At 54.5% G+C, this 25177-nt stretch overlaps 1 protein-coding gene across 2 annotated transcripts in view; it reads left to right on the top strand.

Annotated features, from left to right (window-relative positions):
* Positions 1 to 25177, top strand: part of STARD10 (StAR related lipid transfer domain containing 10) — a 27519-nt gene extending 2342 nt beyond the window's left edge. Inside the window, exons 1-7 of one of the 2 annotated variants that reach the window (XM_077866909.1) lie at positions 1349 to 1487; positions 1819 to 2129; positions 21103 to 21250; positions 21840 to 21943; positions 22582 to 22699; positions 24450 to 24502; positions 24752 to 25177. In XM_077866909.1, the coding sequence (XP_077723035.1) occupies positions 1923 to 2129; positions 21103 to 21250; positions 21840 to 21943; positions 22582 to 22699; positions 24450 to 24502; positions 24752 to 24997 (876 nt within the window). In that variant the 5' untranslated portion in view covers positions 1349 to 1487; positions 1819 to 1922 and the 3' untranslated portion in view covers positions 24998 to 25177. Of the gene's footprint in view, positions 1 to 1348; positions 1488 to 1818; positions 2130 to 21102; positions 21251 to 21839; positions 21944 to 22581; positions 22700 to 24449; positions 24503 to 24751 lie in introns of those variants that run through there. The other variant, XM_077866908.1, reaches the window with a different exon arrangement.

Here is a 25177-nt window from a genome sequence, read left to right as displayed (position 1 = left end):
GACAACTCCTCATCTTTCTCCAGCACCTTTAAGGAAAGCGATTCCATCCCAGAGCTCTAGGATGGTGAGCCTAGGAGGTTATACATTCTGATTCCTTCATTCTACAGATGGGACGCTAAGGCCCAGAGAGGATGGAGCAGAGCAGAGAAAGGAACCCTGGGGGGGGAGGAGGCTGAAACCTGGGTACTGTATAGGATGGCCATGTACTCACTGTGTGACACTGGGCAAGTTAGCTGCCTATCTATGTGAGCTCCCATGGGCCCCCCTGCCCCTCTGTGGTCAAGGGCCACTTGCTGGTGTGAGTGAACGCTCAGCCTTGGGCCATCTGCCACACTCATTCTGGCCCGGCTTCAGAGAAGTTGAACCATTGACCTCAGTTCTCTAAAAGTAGCTTCAGGCAGAGCTGGCACTAGGACCCAGGGGCCAGATGTCAGCCTCCCAGGCTGGAGGGGGTGGCTAGAGTGCTGGTGGAGGTATCTCCTTCCACCCCCCACCCCACCCCCACCCCCGCACCGCGGCTTTGGAGCTCTGGCCAGCTCTGCCAGCGGAGGGACAGAGGCTCTTGAAAACCTAGTCTAGTCCATGGGAGGTGTGTGGACAGGTGCTTGGGTGCTCAGGACAGGTGGTGGCAGACAATGGTCAGTGTCCTGGGCTGGAGGGGGTCCTGGTTAAAGCTCCCAGCCTCGAGTGACTGGAGAGATGTTGCCCAAGTCTAGTCAGTCTGTGAACCTTGAGGCTAGTGGGTTCTATCAACTTCCGCCCGGTTTGCGAACCTCACTGGGAACTGGGTTAGAAGTGTGTAGGCTTGACGTGCCTCGTGGTTGGTGGGGGATGCGAGCTTCGGCATCTCTGAGTTGCTTTTGATTGTGGCGGGGGTGTGTACCCCTGTTTGGGTCTCTGGAGTGCCGTGCGGGGGCGTCTCTGGGATGTCTAGGGAAAGCGTGCCCGTGTGTAAGTAGGTTGTTGCAGGGGTGTATAGCTGTGAGTATGGGAGGGGGGATGGAGAGAAGGGGCTCACAACTAACTTCCAGAATCCCTCCTCAAACACCTCAGGGCCCCTCCTCCCAAAGTCCACCCTCACTTGGCCCGTTTCGGCGCCGACCCCAACCGCGGGTTGAGGACCAGCGCTCCCCAGGCCAAGACCCCTCCCGGGGCGGGCGGGGGCGGGCGCTAGGACCCTGCGGGGCGGGGCGGGGCGGGGCTCCGAGCTCCGTCAGCTGCACCTCCGCAGCCTGGAAAATACCAAGCCCCGGGGAGCGGAGCCCCCGAGCCCCGAGCCTAGCCCCGAGGGAGGGAGAAGGGAGGGGGGAGAAGGGAGGGGGCGCGCGGGGCGGGGGGGCCCGGGGCGGGGCCCGGCGGCGGGACCCACTGCTCCTCCCCCCGGAGCCCCCGCGCGGCCCCGGTCGCCTGGGCAGCGGCGGCGGCGGCGGCGGCGGAGGCGCTCGCACCCCCGGCCCCGGCGGGCCCCGGCGCAGCTGCGGGCACAGGTGAGCGTCCGGCGGGGCGCCCCCCGCCCCGCGCGCACCCCGCGCACCCCGCGCTGGCGCCGCTGCCGAGTTAGTTGAGCCGCTCGCGCCGGCCCGCGGGTCGCCTGGGGTCCTGGTCTCCGCTGGGTCCCCGAGAGCTCTGGCGGAACCCCGCTGCGGCCCCAGGGGGGTCCGGGGTCGCTCCCGGGGGTGCCCCGCCGCTGCCCTGTGCTAGTGCGCGCTCGCCAGGGGGCCCGTCTCTGCCCGCCTGGAACTCTCCATCCGCGCAGGACCCCGGCGCCCCACCCGCGCCCCCAGCGCACTGACTCTCGTCCTCAAACCGGTCCTGCAGGTCCCAGGGAGGTGGCGTCAGCATCTGCAGCCGCGTCGACGTTGCCGGAGCCTCCGCGGAGGACCCAGGAGAGCCGGACCGGGACCAGGGCCCTGGGCCTCCCCATGGAGAAGTCCGCCGCCTCAACAGAGCCCCAGGGGCCTCGGCCAGTCCTGGGCCGCGACAGCGTCCAGGTGCCCGACGATCAGGACTTCCGCAGCTTCCGGTCAGAGTGTGAGGCCGAGGAGGGCTGGAATCTGACCTACAGCAAGGCCGGCGTGTCTGTGTGGGTGCAGGCTGTGGAGATGGATCGGACCCTGCACAAGATCAAGGTAGGGTTGCCCCGACCCACGTGCAGCCTCCACTGTGCCCTTCCTGCTTCCGTCAGGGAGTCTCCTGCTCCTCGCTGGGGCCACAGACACCTGGTTGTGCACCTGGACTCAGAAGGAGTCTCCTGCCAGGGACCAGGAGGAGGCACGGTTTGCGGTTTGCGGGGCAAACGCTCATCACGCAGATGGGCCAACTGAGGCCTGGAGAGGGGCGTGTGCCTCACTCTGGCTCCCTCAGCCCAGGCTTCTTCATGCCCTCGCCTGCTTCCCGGGAGGTGGGCTGCTGCCAGGCTTGTCTAGGAGAGCTGGCTCTTTCTGGGACGCTCTGCCCCTGCAAGTCTTCACCAGTCCCTGACTGCTGTTATCCCAGACAGGGAAACTGAGCCCTTCTTTCCCTAATTCCTGGTTCTGTCCCTACACTCTGCAGCCCTGGGTGCCAGGGGCCTGATTCCTTCCTGCCTGATGCCCTGCTCTTCCTTCTTCCTTCCCTGGCTACTCCCAGAGTCTCCTGCAGGGACTTAGGACTGTGGTTGGCAGAGCCTGAAAGTCAGGGCTTGGATGTCTCTTCTTTATACAGGGCCAGGCTTGGGGAGGAGGGGGCCAAGGGAGGCCAGCAGGTGCAGGGCAGAGGCAGGTACATCTGCTCCCTCAGGACCTACAACCCCACTCCTCACAGCCCTGTGATTGTCCTCTTTGCCCATACAGGATGGGCTTAAGGTATGGGTCCCCAGGAGCCCACCTTGCCTGGGGGACTAGATGGGGCAGAGGCTGGTGAGGACTCTGGTCTAGAGGCCTCAATGGCTGCCCCCAACACATCTGGCATTGCTATGAGTGCCACATTTTGAGGGGAGCAGGTCTCCCTTCGATGGGCTCCTGGCAAAGGGTTGTGCCCTTCACCTCCCTTGCCTTTCCCTTGCTGTCTTTTTGCTGCCCTCCTCCTCCACATGGAGAAGTGTATTTCTGTTGGGGGGTGCGGGGGAGGGCACTGGACTCAGAGGGCACCTCTGCCCAGGACCTGCTCTCAGACTTAGCTCCGGCATCTTGACTTCACACCAGGGCTGGAGATGTCTGACTTTCCCTCTCTGACCCCGTGTCTTTCTGCTGCACTATATCCTCGTCATTTACAGTTTTGTCCGTCTGTCCCATATGGCCTTCTGGCTCACACTTTCTGCCTTCCCTTCTCCCTTGCTGTGAGTCTCTATCTGCATCCCAGCTGTCTATCTCTTTCTCTCTGGCTTTCCATGTGTGTCTCCCCGTCTGGGACTCTGTCCAGGCCTGAGGGCCCAGCGCTACGGGCTTCCTTGGTCCTGGCCTATGTCTGAGGCTGAGGAGCAGGGAAGCAGAGGGCAGCTAGTGGGTCCCAGCTTGGTGTTCTCTAGGGCAGAGATAGATCCTACCCCTCTTTGCATCCCTAGCATCCAACACAGATATAGCAGGGATGTTGATTGAATGAAGGATAGAAAGAAGGAAGGGACAAACTGAAAGGTAAGCAAGGTTGTTGCAAGAACAAGGTTATTTTCCAGACTGTAACCTGGGAAAGGTGTAAGGTTGTCCAGAAGCAGAAAGTCTGAGCTAAGTCCAGTATACTCCCACCCTCTGTGTCAATAGGGCGGAGCTGCCTCCTCCATCTGGCTTGGTTAATGAATAAACCCAGCCCAGTCTGGGACCAGAGCTGGTGGGTCTTAGGGCCAGACTGCCACAGTTCTGACCCTCTTGTGGTCAGCTCAGACCTGTCAAATGGCCTTTGGGAGAGGAGGGGACTTGGGAAAACTGGATGTTGTGGTCCCTAGCCAGGACCTGGATCCTCCTTCCCTCTCAGACTGAGCAGAGTTTGGAGGTGCCAAAAGGCCCTTTGCAATCCCTGTTTCATACTCCCTCTTAACTGGGGTGCAGGTGAGGACACTGAGACCCAGAGAAGGACAGGGGCCAGCCCAGAGCCACATAGCCAAGTCTTAGAAGAGCCAACTTGGAACCCAGATTTCTAGTCTTCCTAGCCTGTCTCTGTTCTGCTCCCCACAATGGAGGTAGAGTTTGGGACAGGAGGTGAGCAGAGCTGGGGCCTGGGATGGAGGCTGGGGCCTTTGCTATGGGCATCCTAAGGGGCCAGCCGCCCACTCCTGATTCCCTCAGCTCAGCCCAGTGGGGCTCTGGGAAATGAGCAGAGGTCTCTGGGCTCTTTAGCCTTAGGTTCCAGGATTCCCAGGTTCCATGCAGTGAATCTCTTTTCTGGTAGGAGCCCCTACCCTGAGCCAAGCAGAGGCTGTGTCTCTCTCCACCTGCAAATTTACCCTCTGGCTAATCCTGGGCAGCAGTAGACTTGTCTTCATGCTACAAAGAAACTGAGGCCAAGAGTCACTTGCGTCAGATCACAGAGCAGTGGAGGCAGAAGTAGGACCCAGGCCAGCCTGGCTCCAGAGCACCTGCCCCACTCTGCTTGGGCTCACAGTTAGTCAAGATCATAGCATTTGACCCCATCAATGACTCTTTGAAGTACGTGGTGTTCTCATAGTCCCATTCCTGTTTGATAAATGAAAAAGCTGAGGTCCAGAAAGGGGAAATGGCTTGCCAAGGTCACAGCAGTTCTGAAGCCAGAGTCCCCAGGGATGATTGGGTCACTCCAGGCGGCCGGGACCCAACCACAGGTGTTTGTTGATCTTTTGCCCCCTTACCCCATCGTGCCCCAACCTGTCGTGGGCCTGCCCCCTGAGCTGGGAAAGTAGCCTGCCCCCAGGGCATGCCTTGTTCTCGTGATCCCAGGGTGAGGGTGGGGGTGGGGTTCCGCCTGTCTATCTGATTGGTTTCCTTCTCATCTCCCTTCCCCTAGATTTATCTTCTCCCTCTGCCTGTGTTGAGTGGACCCTGCAAGCCTCTGGAGCTCTCAGCTGGGCATTTGGAGCCAAGACAAAGGGAAGGGACTGCTGGAGGCCACCTCTGCCCTTTTCCTCCCAACTGGCCTCCAGCCTGGCCTGGCCTCTGGTCTGCATTGTGCCTTGGGCCCTGGAGAGGAGGCTAACACCATGTCCTGAGAGGGCAGGCCTTGTCTCAGAGGCACATGCTTGGACTTGGGAGATCTTGGGTCCAAGGCAGAAAGCAAACCTAGGTCTGTCAATGCCCAGGCCAGTGTCTGGGTATATGAGAAATACAAAATGGGAGGTGGGGGGGGGGGGGGCGGGCAATGCAAAATTAATCAGGGCCAGCTCGGGCCCAGTCCTGGTGGTATCCTCTTCTGTGTATGCCCTGCCCTTCTCTGGGCTGTGTCTCTGTCTGTGTCATGGGCTATAGGAGCCTCTGAGCTCAACACCTGTGTTGGGGCCCATGGGAGAGAAATGAGGAATGAAGGGACAGAAAGCAGGACGTGACATGGCCTGCCAAGCCCTTCCCTGGATCCTCATGTGCTCAGGCTCTCTGATGTTGCAGCCTGCTGAGCATAGTGCTTGGCTAGCCATGTGAGAGCCAGAGGAGACCTAGCCCTGTCCTCAGAAGTTTCCAGACCCTGGTGAAGAGAGGAATGACCCTGGTGAAGAGAGGAATGACAATTCCAGGTGACCCCTGCCTATTACACGGGGCAGATGTTCATAGGCAGACCACAGAAGCAGGGGCGGGGCCTTGAGGGGCTTGGTGGCTAGAGCAGGGGTGGGAGGTCTCTTGGGGGAGTGTGGCTGAGAACCTGAGGTTCCTCTTGCTACAGGAAGCTGGGCAGTGGGGACCTGTCTTCTCTGACTTCCTGTCTTACTGCTCCTCCCCTTCTGCTTTGGAGAAAGCTCCACCGCCTCTCCCTTCCCTATCTCACTGTCCCCTTGCTCCCACATCACAAGGCACCCCCACCCCCACCCCAGGTTTCAAGCTTTCAAGTCTGTTCCAAGTACCTCATTAGCTCCCCGTATAAAATGTGGGATTATCTTATGGATCCCTAAGGTCCCTTCTCTTAACAGTCTTAACACTCTTAACAGACTCAAGAGGGTCTTGGAGAATATGGGGGCAGGCGCAGATGTTTTCTTTCTGGCTTCCCATTGAGTCTTCACAGCTGTGTTGTGGTGTGGGTCTTATTAACACCATTGAACAGATGTGGAAACTGAGGCTCAGAGCAGGAACTCACTTGTGCAAGGGAAAAACAGAGGGGGCTAAGGTGCAGGATCAGAATTCAGATGTTTGGGTCTCCAAAGCTGAGCTCTCTCTGCTCTCTTGGGCTTGCTTACAAGCACCATTGGGCCCTTTTGTCTTCAGGACCCCATAGCTCCCAACATACCCCGCTCTCCTGCCTCAATCTCCCTATGCAGTGTCATTGTGGGAGGGCACCCAACTAAGCAAGAGCCCAGGTCCTCGGCGTGACCTTAGAGGTCACTTCAACTTTCTGAGACAGTCTTATCTGTGGTGGCAAGAATGTGGGTTAATCTGGTTTTAGGGTTTTAGACTCAGTGAGTTCAGGTTCAGGCTGGGACTCTGCCCATCTGGGGCTCAGTTTCCCCATCTCTACAGGAAACTGCTGGGCAGGTGGTTTGTAGAGGCCATTTGGGCCTTAGACCATGATTAGAGGGGTCTATACTGCTGGACACAGAGTAAGAAAGCGAAGGCCTGGCTACTCTGTGCCATCAGAGAGCTCTCTAGATGGGGCACTTGAATCCAGGGTTTGGACCTGAGGACCTGCCCTGGCTGGCTCTAGCTCTGACTTGGCATGGGGGCCACTGGAGGAAGGAGCTCCAGAGCTGTCCTCAGCAAATAGGCTCCCGGAAAGCATGACTCCAGAGCCAGGGTCAGGATCTTCAGGTGGGGGAAGTTCAGAGAAGGGCAAGGTCAGAGGTGATTGGAAACTTCAGGGGAGTCTTAACTGGAGGAGGTGTCTGGGCAAGGCTGAAGCAGTATGGGAGAGAGAGCACATGGTCCAGAGTCCCGGCCACGTGGCCCTGAGCAGGTTGCTACCACCAGCGAGGCTTTAGCTTCCTCATGTATCAGATGAGGATAGTAGTGCCACCTGCCTGTCTGGGTACTTCATTCATTTGTTCGCCAATTCAGTGAACATTCACTGATAGCCTCTCTGCCTGGCCTGTGCAGAGGTTAGGGACACAGAGGGGAATCAAGGCCCAGTGCTGCTTTTAAGGAGGTCCCTCGGGGTTGGGCAGACACTTATTGCAGGAGCTATGGAGACGCAGCAGGGGCCTCTGAACTGGCCTTGGGGGCCAGGGAAGCCTTCCTGGAATGCTCAGGTGATACCTCTGAAATTGGGTGGAGAATGAGATGTACAAGTTCGATAGCATTGGAAGCATTCCCTACAGAGGAGCAGCCGTGTGAGGCCCGAAGGGGAACTAGAGCAGTGTATTAGGAGATTGGCAGGTGGTTTCCTAGGGAGCTTGGAACTCGGGGGGGGGGTGGGGGGGGTGGGGGGGGTGGAGGTGATTAGAGAGCTGGACTCAGGCCCTAGGACCTGCATTCTGAGGTACCAGGGGAGGGTTTTCAGTAAAGCAAGTAAGAGAAGGATGCTGTATTTGTGTGGACAGAGATGCTGAGGCCCCTGCTAAAACAGAGGCTGTGGAGAAGGCATCCAGAAAGCTTTAGGAGGGATAAATGGATGGGACTTGGCAGCTTTAGCATAACCCTCTGCAATGTGTTGTGCAGGCTGGGGTGTGAGATGGTGTGGATGTGCAGCCCCCTTGCTGCCTGCCTTGGGGATGAGGAACCTTGTGAGTGAGATGAAAGTGGGTGTCCCCCAGGGGCCAGAAGAGCCCTCAGTCCCCGGGCTGGCTCTGTATGTCCACGCCCATCTCCCCAGGCTCTGGCTTTTAAACTTTAACGAGCCCCAGCTCAGTTTCCAGCCGAGAGTCTTTAAAGTTTCAGGAGATGAGAGAAAGGAGGGAGTCCTGGAGACAGATGGGTTTTCTTTCTTCTCCTGCTCTCCATGCCTGGCTGGGCCACCTGGAGCCAGGGCTGTGGGCACAATGACTCCAGAAGCCTGGCAGTGTTTGGTGATCTGGGATCTTGATTGGGCCACTCCAGCCTGTTCCTGAGGGACCAATGGCCACAGGCCTGGCAACCAGGTTGCCACAGTAAAAGACAGGCTAGAAACCTTATTCCAGCCACAACCCTTTACCTTCACCTCTGACCACCAGCAGCTGGGAGGAAGGCTGTTCAGAGCAGGTATTAGGCTGGATGGGGCCCCTACTCCTCTTGGGGTTTCACTTTTTCCCCTCCAATGTGCTTGGGCTGCCCTCCATGTTCTGGGACCCTGGACCTTCAGAAACACAGATGGTGAAAGAAGGTGGCAGGCACCGGACTTAGTGCTGGATCCTATGCCAAATACTGGCTCCTCTCACCTGTCATGAGAGAGTGTGGGGTAGGTGGCACAGGGCAGCTGGAGCTAATCTCTGAGGCTTTAGCCTAACACACTGGCCTCCCTGCCTTTCAGCCTGGGCTCCTGGAAGGCAGATACTTGGTACCTCTGATGTCTTTAGAGTCCTTTTGTCCTGGGCAGGTGAACAATGCCTGTACAGGCACTCTGCCCTGGCAGCACACACACAGGGCAAGGGATAAGTACTGTGGTCCTGAGCCATTTAATCTCATCCTTTGGGTTTCAAGCCACAACCTGCATTTGCTCCTGGCTCTCCAAGATCCCATCTATAATCTGGACACCTGCTCCCCAATCTTTGGTCCTTCCAGATTACTTGGGACCTGATTCTGGACTAAAGAAGGCAGAGGCCTGACAGCCAGAGGGGATGGAGTTCCCTTGTGTGGCTCCAACTTTTATTCATTCAGCACATTTTTATTGAGCACATACTATATGCCAAGTAGTGTGTTCTATCCAGGAATTTAGTGGCAAATCAGACAGATCAGACCCTGCTGTTCTGAGCTTACATCCTGAGGAGGAGACTAGAGAAAACAGAAGCAAACAGATAATTAAATAAGATGCCAGATGGTGGTTGTGTGTTATGAGGACAGGGTGATGTGATAGGGCTCATCTGGCCTCTGTGTGCATCTTCTGTGTGTAGAGCTGGATTGAGGGTGATGTGTGTGTGATGTGAGCCTCCTCCCAAGTGCCCCGGTGACAGCTCTGGGCAGATACCTGCTGAGGGTCAGTAAGTCGCCCTGGGTGTGTGTACGTGTACGTATGTATGCGCGCATGTGCCTGAGTGTGGGACTGTGTGTTTCTGCGTCTGGCGTTCCTGTGTGTGTGTGAGTCACGCCCCCTCACTGCAGCAGGGTTGTTTCTGATCCAATTATGTCTCCTCAGCTGTCTCCTGGCGGCTCCAGCCCGGGGCTCAGTGCTGGCTCCACCAGTTTTCCCCTCCCTGCCTCCAGCCGGCCTCCTGGCCTGCCCTCTGGGCCTACCTCTGGGTCGCAGAGTCTCCTCTTGGGGTGTGTTCTCTATTCTTGTGTCTGATGGCTACTGCCTCTGCCTTTTATGTCTCTACTTGTCCCTTTTCTTCCATTTCCCCCCACCCTGTCCCAGTGATTTATTCAGTCAACAAACCTCTTTTCATGCCTCCCACCCATGTTACCAGCCACTGTGTGGGTGCTGGAGACCTGAAGGTGGATCAGACCTGGGCCCTGCTCCTGAGGCCTAGTGGGGAGACCGATGAAGATGAGGACAGCCCTCCAACAGAACTGGGGCCGCAGACCCCAAGGCTGACAGCATGGTGGGGGCGGCTTGTGGGTGGGGCCCTTGGAGCCCAGCAGGAGCCAGGCTGCAAGCTGAGCAGTTCTCTGTGAATCCCTCAACGCTCTAGGCTCCCAGAGGCAGGAATGTGGACTGAGAATGAGGAGTGGAGGCGGAGCCAGAGTGAGGAGGACATTTTGGAGTTGGGATCTGGACCAAAGGCAGAGAAAGAACAGCAGGGACTTTCCAGCTGGGCAGTGCCACCATCAGCTCTGGGTGGTAGAAAGCTCCCTAGCGGCAGGGGTGCACTGCCCTGGGAGCCAGGAGACCAGAGACAAAGATGTGGCTGCAGTGGTCCAAGCAAGGATGAGAAGGCCTGCCTTGGGTTGGAGAAGAGGAGCTGTTGGAAGGTTGTGGCCACACAGAATCCCAGGGATGGGAGTGAGGGACGAGTCCAAGAACCATGCCTGGGGTCCAAGCTCTGGAGGAAAGTGGAGGGCAGTGGGCCCTGGGGTAGATAAATATGGCAGTAGTGACCATGGTGAGGGGGAGCCTGGGAGTGATGCCCAGGAGGCTGTTGAAGACCCAGTCTGGAGCTTCCTAGGGAGAGTGCTTTAGGGGCATTAGGCCCCTGGCAGTCTCTGAAGCCCTGGGAGGTGTTTATCCAATTTGTCTTTGTCTTGGTGTCTGTGTGTCAGCCCTGGCCCTTGTCTTGTCTCCCTAGTCACCCCCTATCCCTCCCACTTCCTCCAGGCCCATCTACATCTGCCTCTCTCAGCTCTCCCGCCTTCCCCAGGCCAGGAGCTCCAGACCAGGAGCTCAGCTTCAGCGATGTCAGAGCAGATGCTCCTGACTGCTGCAGAACTGGGACCTGCTGGTCTGGAGGCTGAGGGGTGTGGTGGGGGCCAGGGAAGCTGCTGGAGACCAGGGGTAGGGAAGGGGCAAGGAGGCAGAGCAGCAGTGAGTCACTCAGCCCTGAATGGAGAGCTGCAGACTCAGGAGCTGGGTCTAGGGAAGGCATAGCAGCACCTCCCCCCCACCTCCCTCCCCAGTCTCACGGGGGCCCCACTCTTGGGGAAGTGGTTTGGAAGTATTTGGTGCCACATACCCTACCCTTCAGCAGAGAGGGCCACAGGGCTTGTCTGTTCCTTGTGCAGGTGGGAATACTGAGCCAGAAGGTGGGGGAAGGAGCCTCTGCACTGGGCCCATCCCATGTGCCTGTGTACTTCCAGCTTCCCTCACTCCAGACACAGCCAGCCACAACAGCCCCAGCCCCAGGGACTGTCCTCACCTGGCCAGGTGCTTGCTCACCTGGGATTCCTTGGGTCCTTCACAGAGCAGAGCCTGGCTTGGGCGGGACTGCGGTTCCTTTACTTTTTTGGTACACCATTTACAAATGGATATAATCTTCCCTTCTCCCAGGTAATTGAGAGGATGGAATTAAATGAATTTGTAAAGCTCTTAGCACAGAGCCTGACACACCATTAACATGTGCTGAATGGATGAATGAATGAAGAGTCTGAGGTACCCAAGGGACAGCTCCAGTTTCTCCCTCCGTCCTCCTTGTTCACTCGGGTTACCTGGTGGAACCACTTGAGCCCTCCCCTTCCTCCAGCCAGTCCAGGCTGTCTCCAGTCCCCAAACTCATGCCAGGATCTCTGTCCGGAGCTCTTAACCTTCCTTTTCATCTGAGTGCCATCTGCTCCTCGTTTATTCTTTAGGACTCCACTTAGGTGCTCTGTCCTGTAGCTGCCTCCTGGCGTCCCTCTTCCCCTGCCGGCCCCCCATCATTGCCTGTGCAGTCTGAGGGCAGAAGGGCCCGGGTCCCCTCTGGTTCCACTCTCAGCATGATCAGGTGATGCGGAGCATTTCCAGACTAAATCGGCTTCAGCATGGGCAGCCTTAGGCCCCAGCTCAGCTCAGCCCAGGCTTCCGGGTCCAGGGAACAAAGACCTCTGGATTCTGTACAATACTTTCAACTCAGGGGAGAAAAGTATAGGTTCTATGTCTTGTACAAGCTGTGTTGTATCAAGAATCCAAAGTGAAAAATAAGCCACCCAGAGCTTCAGTTCCTGAGTAAAACTTTTCCTTGGTTCCTCCCAACTCATTCAAGGGTGTAGATAATTTATACATAGTTTAGACCTTGGCACAGGTACAAATTTGTATCCTCTATTGTTCATTTAATGTTGCAACGGTGCATCTGTAAAAGTTTCTAATATTGCTACAGAATTATTAATTCACAAACATTTCCTGCAGCTGCTCCCTGCCTGTCATTATGCTAGGTTCTTAGAGTTTAGAGTCAGCCTTGCCCTGGGGGAGCCCACAGTTCTCAGTAGCTGGGCAGTCATCCTCCAGGTGATGTGGCTTAACCCAACCAGGCCCAGCTGTGGGTGGTGTTCTGAGTGGTTCTCAATATATTTTGCTAATTACAAATGCAATAATATAGTCGTGAATATTGTAACAACTTTTTTGTGTGTTTTTTCCTGAGATCCTGGGGTTCCAGGAACTGAGTTGAAAGGCATTTTTATGATTTTAAAAATATTTGCCAAATTGTTTTTCAGAATAGTGGAACAAATTTTTGCTGTCTCTAACTGTGTAAACTGTTTTACCATATATTCTCACAAGCAGTGGGTGTGTTCTATATTTTTGCTAATTTACTAAATATAAATTGGCACCTCAGTACAATTTCAGCAAGTCCCAGAATCTTCCCTGAAGCCTATCTCTGACACCCTCTACCCCTACACTGCATTTTATGCATAGATGATGACAGAAGGAATAATCAGACTCAAGTGCCACAGAGATTTTTACAGGAGTCCGGGAGGTGTTCATAATGACTCTTCCTTCTGAATCCCACAGAGGCACTGAGGATCACCGGCCATGGCCCCTGCACTCGAAAAGTCAGAGGAAGCCTACACAGGCACAACTTCTTTGTTGGCTCATCTGTCCGTCCTATTCAGAAACAGTTCTTTACTAAACCGTACCTGATACAGGGGATGCCAAGATGAACAAGGGGGCCATAGCACTGCAGGCAAATCACTGTTGATGGAGGGAAGGCCTGGGGGTGGAGGAGACAAGAAGTAGCCCCCCACCCCCCCACCGCCGACCTGAAGGATTTAAGGACAGGGAGGCCTTCAGCCTGGCTAAAGCTCAGAAACAGAATAGGGCAGGAGCCAGAGAAGGAAAGTCCTGGGAAAGCAGGACTGATGGGAACTCTATCCTCCTGCACCCCACTCCCCACTTTCTCTGACCCCTTGGGTCAGTGCCCTTGAGCTATTCTTGAGATTTTGGGGGGCCCTGGAGGAAGGTCTTAGAGATCTCCATTCTGGGAGCCCCAGAAGCCCAGAGACAATGCAGGGGCTTCATTGGCTTGGCTTGATTCTGGCCTCTTGGGGCCTTTGGGAGAGAGAATGGGGGGCCCTGTGAGGGGACCCAGAGCAGAGAGAGTAGAGGGGCTGCTGAAACTGAACCTCTCACAAGCTTATGACCCAGCTCAGTCTGCATCTCTCCACCCACCTAGGGCTGACATGGAGTCGGATGTGCCTGGCTGGGAGGGCTGGGAGTGGGGAGCTGGTACATTTGTGTTGGGCCCTGGTGGAGGAGGGCTGCCCACCCCACTCTCTGCCCGTCCACTCTGTAGAGGGATCTAGGACATTTTTGTTTGTTTTTTTTTAAACTTTGTTCCCTGGCCCTGTCTATCCTGCCCTTTGGGGATTAGCAAGAAGGTGCTCCCATTGGCAGGGCCTGAGAAGTCAGGGGGGAGCTGCCGGGCTTGGGCTGGAGGAAGGGCAGCTGCTCCCTGGGCTTTATGTACGAGGCTCATTTAATCCTCATAGCTCCATTCCGAGGGGAGGATTACCCCTGTTTGACAGATAAAGATATGGGGACTCAGAGCTGGAGTCCTTTGCCCAAGCCAAGGCCAGAAAGGCAGGACGCCTCAGGGCAGAGGCCTGTGTGACCCAGACAGGCTGGACCTGCTGAGGATACTGAGCTGCTCAGGGCAGCGCAGTAGCTGGAAGGTTCTCTGGCGGGGGTGGGGTAGGGTGGGGTGGGGAGGTGTCTTCTAGGTGCAGAGCTCCAGGGCTGAGTTTTGGAAAATTATGACTGTCTTTGAGCCCAGTGAGGTTTGAGGGCAGAGTCAGGAACTCTGTTCCTCAGAAGAATGAATGAGCTTTGCCTTCCTGGTCAGCAAGCCATCTGAATCCAGGGAGCTCTGCATCATAACCATCAATTCACTAAGACATAAGACAGTCTCCAGTTGCCAATGAGTTGTTTGAGCTGGGCCAGTCCTGCCCCTTGATGAAGGTAGCAGAAAGTCTTGACACTTTGGGGTCAGGCACAGCCAGGTCCTGGTTCTCTGCTTCAGCACTGTTAGCCTTGGCCAATCCTTACAACTCTCTGGGCCTCAGCTTCTGCATCTGTAAAATGGGGATGATGATACCCACTGGGGTGTTGGGAGGATAAGAGACAGTATTTGTACAGGATACAGCTTGGTGCCCGTGACAACTGGCAGAGGCAATTTGACCTAAATTTCTGCTCCTGTGAGGTTCGTGAGCCAGGTGCTGTTGTCTCCTCTGTGATGATGAATTAGGTAGTGATGTTGAACAATTACTACATGGTCATGGTTATTGAAGTTGTGGCTATTGTTCAGGGCTATGATCAATTTGATACTGAGTGCCCCACCTGCTGTCAGGAACGCTTCCTTTGATTCAAATATGGTTCTGTTGGGAAAAGATGATTTACCTAACAGTTATTCCTTTTACAACACTGTCTACTAAAATGCAGCTTGGTAAGCAGCACAGCCTGGGGGATGTTACAGAGTCTGCATGAACCTTACCTTCCCTGGGCCTCACTTTGCCCAGTGGTAACTGAAGGGTAGTGGAGGATGAGATCACCTCCTGGGTCCCTGGGACTTGGGGACAATCCTTGGGTTCTACATATGCTATGGGCAAGGATGCTGGATGCCTGCTGTGTGAAGTCTCAGGGTGAGGGCCAACCTTGGGTCCCCCTGTCTGCCAGTTTGCATGTTATTGCCCTGGCCTTTGGCCCTGAGGGCTAAACCACAGCCCTATGGTGGTGACCTGACTCCCCCCGTGTTGGGTCAGCCATCTCCCCGGATCCTGGGAGATACTACAACCCCTCTCTCTACCACTTCCCTCCTTCCCATAGAGACTTTTCCTTCTCTATAGCTGAGCCCTGGAAAGGCCTCCAGAGGAGCACAGGACGAGGGGTGGGAGAGAAAAGGGGGGCAGCATGAGATACAGCTTGACACCCAGCAGTCCCTCTGCTGAAATGCCCTCTCTCCTCATGGCACTTCCATTCCTTTTCCATTTAGGCTTGTTGCCCTCTGCTCCCACAGTTACTGTGCCCCTCTCCCCCATCCCTGCTCCTTTCCTACTGGGACTTTGTGTTCTTGTTCCTTATGCCACCCACTCATTGGGGCCTCTGGTTCACTTCCGAGTCCCTACTGCCCAGTTGCAGGCCTGGTACACAGCAGACTCCAGAAAGTGGTGAATGGGTGGATGGACAGATGGGCAGGGCCAGGGTTGAGAAGCACCCCAGGGCACAGGATATGAGGTGGCACGTGCAAACGGGACCTGGTGCTATCTTTTTTTTTTTTTTTTTTTAATTTTTATTTATTTATGATAGTCACAGAGAGAGAGAGAGAGGCAGAGACATAGGCAGAGGGAGAAGCAGTATCTTGTGGAAAGGTGCTCATGGCAGCCTGCTGAAGTCATGGTAGCTACTATTTTTTGAATATTTACTATGTGCCAGGCATATTATGTACATTATTTAATTTGATCACAATGTCCCCATGAGAGGTTCTATTTTATCCTCATTTTTCATGTGAAGAAACTAAGACTCGGAAGTTGGTGCCCAAGGGGAGGAACTGGAATTGGAACGTGGGAGTGTCAGACTCAAAACCTGCTTGAGTCTTCCCCAGTGGCCTTCCTCCCTCATCCAGTCCCTCCACCATGGCTCTGTGGACTGAGGGTGCTGACGGTTGAGGGTGTGCAGATCCCAGAGGTCTTGAGCACTGCCAGTTTTCTATTTCCTAGGGCTGGGGAGAAGGGAATTCAGGGGACACAGTCTGTGGTTTCCCTGGTGTCACCTGCTCCCTCTGGGCCTCAGTCTTCTCAGCTGCAAGTCAGCTTCCCTGCTGTAACAAGACTGGGAGGGTTTTGCAGCTCAGCATGGCTCCTTCACTGAGCAACCAGGAATAACCCCCCTCTAGTTCTGGTTCCCAGGGGGAGCTTCCCAGGTGTCCAGCCCAAATGACTGATTGCCTAGGTCCCAATGGCTGTGGGTCCCAGAGCACCTGGCCTGTCCCCCAGGTGGTCTCCAGTAACTCACCCCTCCCCCACCACCCCTCCTGAGGCCTCTTAGAATTACACCTTGCACATGTGGTGGCTTGCCACTGTAGGCAGGAACAATGCTGTATGTAATTTACCCCTTTGGGCACAGCTGCGCTGCATCCTGGGGGCTGTGGAAAGAGCACAGCTAGGAGCCAGGCGGGATGAGGACGCCCATGGCCACTCTCCACTCTATTCTCTGAACCACCCACCCAGCCTGCCTGTTTTTTCACCTGCAGTGCCACTGCCCTAGGCCAGGTTTCCCACTCTGCCAGGAGGGCACCACTGCTGGCCTTCTTCCCCAAGAGCCTGCCATCAGCCTGGGAAACCTTTAAAGTTTCCCTATTGTTATATGTTATGTTATATGTTATGTTATGTTATGTTATTTTTAAGTAAGCTCCATGCCCATCATGGAGCCTGATGTTGGGCTTGAACTCACCTGAGCTAAGATCAAGAGTTGGATGCTTAACTGACTAAGCCACCAGGCATCCCTCCCTCTTTATTTGTTTATTTATTTATTTGAGAGAGCGAGCCAGCATGAGAAGGTGGGGGGCAGAGGGAGAGGGAGAAGCAGCCTCTCTGCCAAGCAGGGAGCCCAATGCGGAGCTCGATCCTAGGACCCAGGATCACAACCTGAGCCAAAGACAGATGCTTAGCTGACTGAGCTACCCAGGTGCCCCCTTCCCTCTTTATTTAAAAGATGAAATGTTATGCAGAGTTTACACTTAACTGCCAGGTCTGTCTCGTGGTCATGCATGCCCCATCTACTGCCTGCTGTCTCAGGGGGAGGCCTTTGGTCCTGAAACCACAGCAGCCCCTAGCCCAGGGGAAAATGGGCAGGGTCTGGGTGGCGTGGGCCACTTCTCAATGTGTACCCGCCCTCAACCATGAGTGCACCTGGGCCCTGGGGGCGCTGAGCCTGGCCAGAGAGAAGAGGCAGTCCCAGGTAGGATTCTCATCTAAGCAGAACTCTGTTGTCACTGCCTCTCCACACACTCACTGCCCAGGATAACACCTCTGAGGACTTGCAAAACCAAATCAGCTTCCAAACTTGGCTTTAGAGAAGTTCTCTTTCCTCAGACGCCACACTTGAGTGCTCCTTGATGGCTAAGAGTACAAGAAAATCCGGTTTTGAATCCCTGCTTGGCTGCTGTCTTTGCTGTCTGGTTCTGGCAGGTTGCTTCATCTTCTGGGTCTCAGGCTCCTACTCTGCAGCACAGGAGTGATGCCAGCTCATAATTTAGGTAAAGAACGAGTGTGTGTTGAATGTCTGCTGCAGCATCCAGACCTCCATGCGGCTGTTTGCTAGAGGCTGTCTGGATGCTTCTGCTGCTGCTGCTGGTTTGACTTCTGCTTTTCTTCTCCAGCACCTTTCTCTTCCTCGCATCCCTTCCACCGCTTGGGTCACTCACTCATTCATTCATTCACTCCTGTGTCATTAGTCTCTTTCAGGTCGAGAGAGTTCCTGAGTCCTTCCTTGACTTTCACAACCCTGACACTCAGCAGGGGGGACTTTTGTACAAGTTCCTTATTGGGACTTTGTCTGATTTTCCTAATGATTAGGTTTTGGTTATGCGTCTTTGGCAAAAATGGCAAATAAGTGGTGTGTATATTCTCTTCATTGTGTCCTGTCAGACAACACCCAGTTGTAACTTGTGTTGTTACTAATGATGTTCCCTGTAATCACTTGATTCAGAAGGTGTCTGTTGTGCTTCCCTACAATTAAGTTACTCGTTTTCCCCTTTGTTTTTTTTTTTATTTTTTTATTTATTCATGATAGTCATCACAGAGAGAGAGCGAGGCAGAGACATAGGCAGAGGGAGAAGCAGGCTCCATGCAGGGAGCCTGACGTGGGATTCGATCCTGGGTCTCCGGGATCGCGCCCTGGGCCAAAGGCAGGCGCTAAACCGCTGCGCCACCCAGGGATCCCTCGTTTTCCCCTTTGTTTTTGTTTTTTTTTTTTAATTTTTAAATTTATTTTTGATAGTCACACAGAGAGAGAGAGAGAGAGAGAGAGAGAGAGGGAGAGGCGGAGACACAGGCAGAGGGAGAAGCAGGCTCCATGCACCGGGAACCCGACGTGGGATTCGATCCCGGGTCTCCAGGATCGTGCCCTGGGCCAAAGGCAGGCGCTAAACCGCTGCGCCACCCAGGGATCCCTATCTTTTGCTATTTTATACCTGTATTTGACAATCTTTAGTTCTCATCCACATTAACTGTCTCTAGACTTTCAAAAAGTGGTGACAGGTACATGGGTAAACAACATACAGAGCTTGTCTGATAAATCTTCATTCTTGTGTTTTCTGGACAACTGCACACCAACACAGTAGGGAACATTCCTTATTCCCTTGGCCCAGGCAGCTTTGTTGAGCCTGGTGTCCATGCACACATCTTGAGTGCCCATCTCCTTCATAGCAAATTTCTGGATCCCTTTGGGTGCCTGAGGGGCAGGCTTCTTGAAACCCACTCCATGGATGCGCTTGTTGATGGTGTATTCTCTGGTCACTACCTCGTTGATGGCAGAGCCGCCCTTCATCTTCTCACCATCCTTCTTTGCAGGAGCCACTCTGCCAGACCCAGATTGGAAAGCGAACTTCGATTTTCTTAATTCTAACATGAGGCTAGCACCTCAGAGCCTTTCTGTGAGAACAAAATATGGTAATGTGTATAAAGTACTTAGGATAGGGGACCTGGGTGGCTCAGTGGTTGAGTATCTACCTTTGGCTCAGGTCATGATCCTGGGTCCCAGGATCCAGTCCCACATTGGGCTCCCCGCGGGGAGCCTGCTTCTTCCTCTGCCTGGGTCTCTGCCTCTCTCTCTCTGTCTCTCATGAATAAATAAATAAAATCTTAAAAAAGAAAAAAAGCACTTAGGATAGTACCTGGCAGGGAAAAAAAGGATGAGTCCTCTGCTGGTGGCTGGAGGAAGAAGGGAGCTGAGGGTAGAAGCCCCCGCCCCCCCCCCCAAAAAAAGGATAGTACCTAGCATGTGGTGAGTGCACTTCTCGGTATCTCTGGGGGACCTTTCTACTTAAATCTTTTCATTATTTGCAGAAGCAGTACTAGACATTTTAGAAAGATAGAAATACTGCAAAAAGAAAACCATCATATTCTCATCTAGAGATTGCTGCTGTTAACACTTTTTTTTTATTTTTATTTTTTTTGCTGTTAACACTTTAGTGATTGTTCTTCCCAAGCTTTTTCTGTGCATATATTCCCTGCCCCCCAGTGAGATAATACTGTGCATTGCATTTCATAGCCTGCTGTTCTTCAGGCAGCAATCCACTTCTTAGGTTTAGTCAATTTTCAGCACATCTAATACTCAGATCATATTCATATTTCTCCAGTCATCTCCAGTATACCCTTTATAGCTGTTTTGTCCATGCCAGTATGCAATCCAGGACCACACTTTCTATCTGGTTCTTGTGTCCTGTCTGTCTGGTTCAGTCCTTCTGTATGATACTGACCTATAGAAGAGACTGGACCCATTGCCCTGTAGAATGCCTCACCATCTGCCTTGGGTTGTATTCTTGTGGTGAAATTTAGCTTGTTCTCTGTCCTCTGTATTTTCTGCAAAGTGAAGCATATCCAGGGCTTGACCCATTCATTGGTGCCTGGAATACCCAATAGGTAGTGATGTGCCCTTCCTGTGGCCTTTCACCACCATTAGTGGTGCCAAGATTAGAGAAAAGGCAATGTGACTCTCCCTCATATGGTTGCATAGATCTCTCTCTCTCTCTCTTTTTTTTTTTTAAGTAACATGTGTGGTTCTCTTGGCACTGTCTGAATGCTCAGCTCTGGGAGACCTTTTTAAACTACATGAGAAAACTTGTCCAGTTGCTGAGGGGAACTTGATCCTGGGGCTTTGGGCTGTTGGGTGAAAAAAAAATCACAGAACAAGGACATGAACCAAGTTTTATCTTGCTGAGTACAAACTTAACAAAACATAGTTCTGTTTTTACTTGCTCCTAGACATATGATCTGGGCTATATCTCAGCTCTGCTGTTTACCAGCTGGGTGACCTCAGGCAAGTTACTTAACCTCTCTCAACCTTAAGTTCCTCCTTGGATTTCTTGTCTGACAGAGTTGTTTTGAGGGTTAAAATATGTATATATGTATATTTGGCTCTTTTTTCCCCTAGATGGAAAGCTCTTTGAAGTCAAAGCTAAAAATTAAGATATTCAAAGATGTTTGGGGTGCCGGGGTGGCTCAGTCAGTTAAGCATCCAACTCTTGGTTTCAGCTCAGATCATGATCTTAGGGTCCTGGGATCGAGCCCTGCACCCTGTGTCTGGCTCCATGCTCACTGCAAAGTATTCTTGTCCCTCTCCCTCCCCATCTTATCCCCCCTCCCACATGCACTCTCTCTTTCTCTCAAATGAATAAATAAAGTCTTAAAAAAATCCAAAGATGTTTGTTGGATGAAAAAAATAAAAGAGTATAGGGATGCCTGGGTGGTTCAGTGGTTGAACGTCTGCCTTCAGCTCAGGGCATGATCCTGGGATCAAGCCCTGCGTAGTCGGGCTTCCTGCTCAGTGGGGAGTTTACTTCTCCCTCTCCCTGCTTGTGCTCTCTTTCTCTCTTGTTCTCTCTCTCATGTGCAAGCCAGGGGAGAGGTGGAGGGAGACAGATTCCCCACTGAGCAGGGAGCTTGATGCAGGGCTAGATCTCAGGTCCCTAGGATCGTGATCTGATCCAAAGGCAGATGCTTAACTGACTGAGTCACCCAGGTGCCTCATAAAATCTTAAAAAACAAAACAAAACCCTTCCCCGAGAAGGAGACTGGGATGAAAGGGGAGCTTTGCTGGGGACCGAGCTGGGGCGAGATGGTCTCTGGACACAGGAGCTATCTGTCTCCTGGCACAGGTGGCTTCTGGGAGGGCTGGATAGGACTCATGGCAAGAGCTAAGCCCATGCTGGCTCAGAGGTTGCCGTTCTTCCCCGTTCTCCTTCTCCTCCCCTTCTTGCCGGTCCCCTCTTTGGTCTCTTGGCCAGGGCTCCAAGCCTTGTGTGACCCTGACAACCCATGTGTCTGTCTGCAGTGCCGGATGGAGTGCCGCGACGTGCCTGCTGAGACACTCTATGACGTGCTACACGACATTGAATATCGAAAGAAGTGGGACAGCAACGTCATTGAGACTTTCGACATCGCCCGCTTGACAGTCAACGCTGACGTGGGCTATTACTCTTGTGAGCAGGCGCCCGCATGCTGATCCCAGCCAGGCCCCTAGCCCAGCCCGTCTCCCAGCTTTCCTCTTTGTGGGCACCCCGCAGCCAGGCGGCTTGGAGACCTGAGTGCTAAGATGTAGAGCCGCCCTCCCTGACATTCCTGTCCATTCCCAGACCCTTGGGCACACACGTACACTCACATAAACACATGCGCTCCCATGTGCATGTATATACACTCCACACGTGAACACAGTTGTGTATGCACCCCATAGCCGCAGGCCACACATGGTCTCACATTTTCAGATACACTCACAGTAATATTGTTCACCCACATACTCACACTCGCACATACAAACAGCCTGGCCAGCCAGGTAAGGGCCACGGGAGGTTGTGAGCAGGAATGGGCGGAGACAAGAGGGGAGAGGGTTCTGCTCTGTCTCTTTCCCAGTATCAGCTCTGGGACTGTGGTCTGGTAGGTAGAGGGGTGCCTGTTTGGATCAGCGAGAGGTGGCAGCTAGCTAGGCATCTCTGTGTCCCTGGCCTCAGCTGTGCCCTCCCTTGCAGGTAGGCAGGCCAGTGGCCTGGCTCAACTTTCCCTTGTACTTCACAGGGAGGTGTCCAAAGCCCCTGAAGAACCGTGATGTCATCACCCTCCGCTCCTGGCTCCCCATGGGCACTGATTACATCATTATGAACTACTCAGTCAAACACCCTGTGAGTCTACCTGCCTTCCCCGCTGGGTGGGCAGGGGAAGGTACCAGGTATGGCGGGGCCAGCAGGCCTAGCCTGGAAGAGGCCTCTGGCAGCTATCATGACTTTCATGTGACTTCAGCTGAGCATGAAGCTCTCTGGCCCTCAATTTCCTTCCTATATAGTGAGAAAAATGGCTCTTGTCTTCCTGCTCAGCTCTCAGGCAGATGAGAAGAGGGTGATGTGGGCCATCACTGTGGGCGAGTGGGATGGGCTGGCTGGGAAAGGGGGTGAACGGGGTGAGAGGCAGGGTTCTCTGACACTCCCTGAGGCTAGGCTGCCTTGCTCTCCATGGCAGCAGGACAGGCAGGTACAGCTGGCCAGGGCAAAGATGAGTGTGTGTGTAAGTGCCCATGTGTGTGCTCGTGATCCCTGACTCCAGACTGGAGGCTTTCCTGGGGAGAACAGGGAGACCTGGTCTGAGTCTTCCCTTTCTCCTCACCCTGGCATCAGGCCTGGCCTGGAGCGGATGCCACGGATTGTGAACTAATTAAATATATGCGTGTGTGTGTATGTGTGTGTGTGTGTGCGCGCGCGCGCTCACAAAGACACTTCTTTTGCCCCAACCCTGAGTCTCACCTCCCTTTGCCTTCCATCCCCAGAAATACCCGCCTCGGAAAGACTTGGTCCGAGCTGTGTCCATCCAGACGGGCTACCTCATCCAGAGCACGGGGCCCAAGAGCTGCGTCATCACCTACCTGGCCCAGGTGGACCCCAAAGGTGAGGGCTCGGCCCTGGCAGCCTATACCACAGAGGTTGCAACCCCATCTACTAGGGATCATAAGGGGCCTCTGTTAGGAGCTGTTTTATATTTTGGGGCATCTTTGTCCAAAATATCATTTGAACCAAGGTTTGAGACTTTATAATGGTTTGAAAAGCAAAGGCCATGATGATCGCTGATGCTCCATGACAAAGCTTGGAGCTCTTTCCCTGGACGCACATGTGCCCATGCTCTGACTTGCTTCCTGCTCACTGGCTGCTCTCACTCCATCCACCTTGCTGGCTCCTATCCTCTGCCCATCTTGGAGGCCTGAGTTTTCCAGGCCTCAGTCCTCTTTCCCTTGGGAGGGCTCGCTATTCCCAAGGCTTCTGTGGCCAGCTAACTTGTCTGTCTGCCAGGATCCAGAGTCCTGTGGCCATCGGCCCCTGGACTCCTCCTTCTAGGTGTCTTCCAGGACCTGAGACTCATTGTATCCCATGCTGAACTATCTCCTGAGCCTCCACCCCCTAGTCACCCATGCCAAGAACCTGGGGGTTGACCTGGGTACCTTCTACTCATCTCCAAATCTGGCCATCCCTTCTTATCAACTCTACCTCCTCAATAGCTCCTGAATTTGTCTTTTCTCTCCATACTCAGCCACCTTGTCTGTCCATACAGCTACCAAGGGATTTTTCCCAAACCTCTATTTCCTCATGACTCTTCTGATTCAAAATCTGTGACTTTCTATTGCCTACAGAGGGAAGTCAAAGCCCTCTGCCCAGGTTTCCCAGGCGCTCCCCACACCTTACATGGTCCCACCTTTCTGTCTAGGCAGTGCTTTCCCTCAGCCTTGAAACACCTCTCCTCCCTTGCTCATGCCCCCATGGCTGCTTCAGATGTCCCTGCCTTTGTCTCTGATACCCACAGTCACTCCTGGCTCTCTGCTTGGTGGGCCCATCCCCCTCTAGTAGAGCCCTTGGCACACCATTGGGCCCCAGACAATGAGTTGTTCTTTGGGTCCCCAAGACTGGCCCAGAATAGGTATCATGGAGTGGATGTGGAATGAGTGAGTGAATGAGTGAAGGTCTAGAGGATGGGTAAGCCCTGAACATCTTTGCCCCGGTGTGCCCAAGCCCCACCGAGGGTCCAGTGACCCAGGCCCAGGGCCCCTCGGTACCTCACTGACTGTGTTGGGTGTCAGAGGCAGAGTAGACACTTGGGAATGAGAAAGGGCAGACAGCTGGGCTGTGTATTCCAGGTCAGGCCAGGGTGGGGTGTTCAGCCAACAGGCCTATGTAGCAGCTAGACTGCCTGGGCAGGGGGCTTGGAAAGATAGGTAGATGAGGGGCTGAACATTAGGGGCACTTACAGGTTGGATATGAGAAGGGATGTCAGCAGAGATGAGGTGGCAGGTGGGGGCTTGGTGGGTCAAGATTTCAACCCACTTGGAGCCTCTGGTCACCTAGGACTCTGGTTTTCTTCCATGTAGTCCTCTGGGGCTCAGCAGAGGGACAGGTGGGTGTAGGGGCCAGGTTTGGGAGAACACAACAGAATTGAGACTGGAGACCTTGGGCTGAAATGGAAAGAGAAAATGAGGATGATGCTGTCTTATAGGACTTGCTCCGCAGCCCCCCTCCCATGGAGAAGAGGGTGGCCTCTTCAGAAGCCCCAGGTGGGAAGGAGCGGGCTGGTGGTATATATGTTTGGTGGGGGCTGGGTCCCAGGAGGCTGCTTCCCTTCTCTCCTCATTGCCCTTCCTTGCTATCATAGGCTCCTTACCCAAGTGGGTGGTGAATAAATCTTCTCAGTTCCTGGCTCCCAAGGTGAGTAGCCTTGGGACTTTGGGGTATGGAAGCTGGGGGAGCCGGTTCCGCTGCGGGGGGTGGGTCAGGAACATAGACCGGGAGTCAGGGGGTGGAGTCAGGGCTTAGGGGAGGGGTCACGAAATGGGCCTGAGTCAGGATCTCCCGGGAGCTGGGGACCCAGCCTCTGGAGGGCGCAGGCCGGGACGTGGCGAAGACTCAGTCCCGCTCCGCGTCCACCCCTGACTCGGCTGTGCGGCGGCCCCGCAGGCCATGAAGAAGATGTACAAGGCGTGCGTCAAGTACCCTGAGTGGAAGCAGAAGCATCAGCCGCATTTCAAGCCGTGGCTACACCCGGAGCAGAGCCCGTTGCCGAGCCTGGCGCTGTCGGAGCTCTCGGTGCAGCACGCGGACTCGCTGGAGAACATCGACGAGAGCGCGGTGACAGAGAGCCGGGAGGAGCGCTTGGGTGGCGCAGGCGGCGAGGGCAGCGACGACGACACCTCGCTCACCTGAGCGCGGCGCCACCGCCACCGCAGGGACCGAGACAAGACGGAGTGGGGCCAGGGGTGGCGGGTCCTCCCGCGCCTTCTCCCCTCCCCCACCCCCTGCGCCTCTTAGGGACGCTGGGCTCGGGCCCAGGCTGGCGCTGCGGCCTGGCTGGACACAGCCCCAATAAACGATCCCACAGCCTCA

The sequence above is a fragment of the Canis aureus genome, chromosome 23, assembly GCF_053574225.1.
Source record: "Canis aureus isolate CA01 chromosome 23, VMU_Caureus_v.1.0, whole genome shotgun sequence".
NCBI lineage: Eukaryota > Metazoa > Chordata > Mammalia > Carnivora > Canidae > Canis > Canis aureus.
Note: the sequence above shows the minus strand (reverse complement) of the source record. Positions and strands in the feature narration are given on the sequence as shown.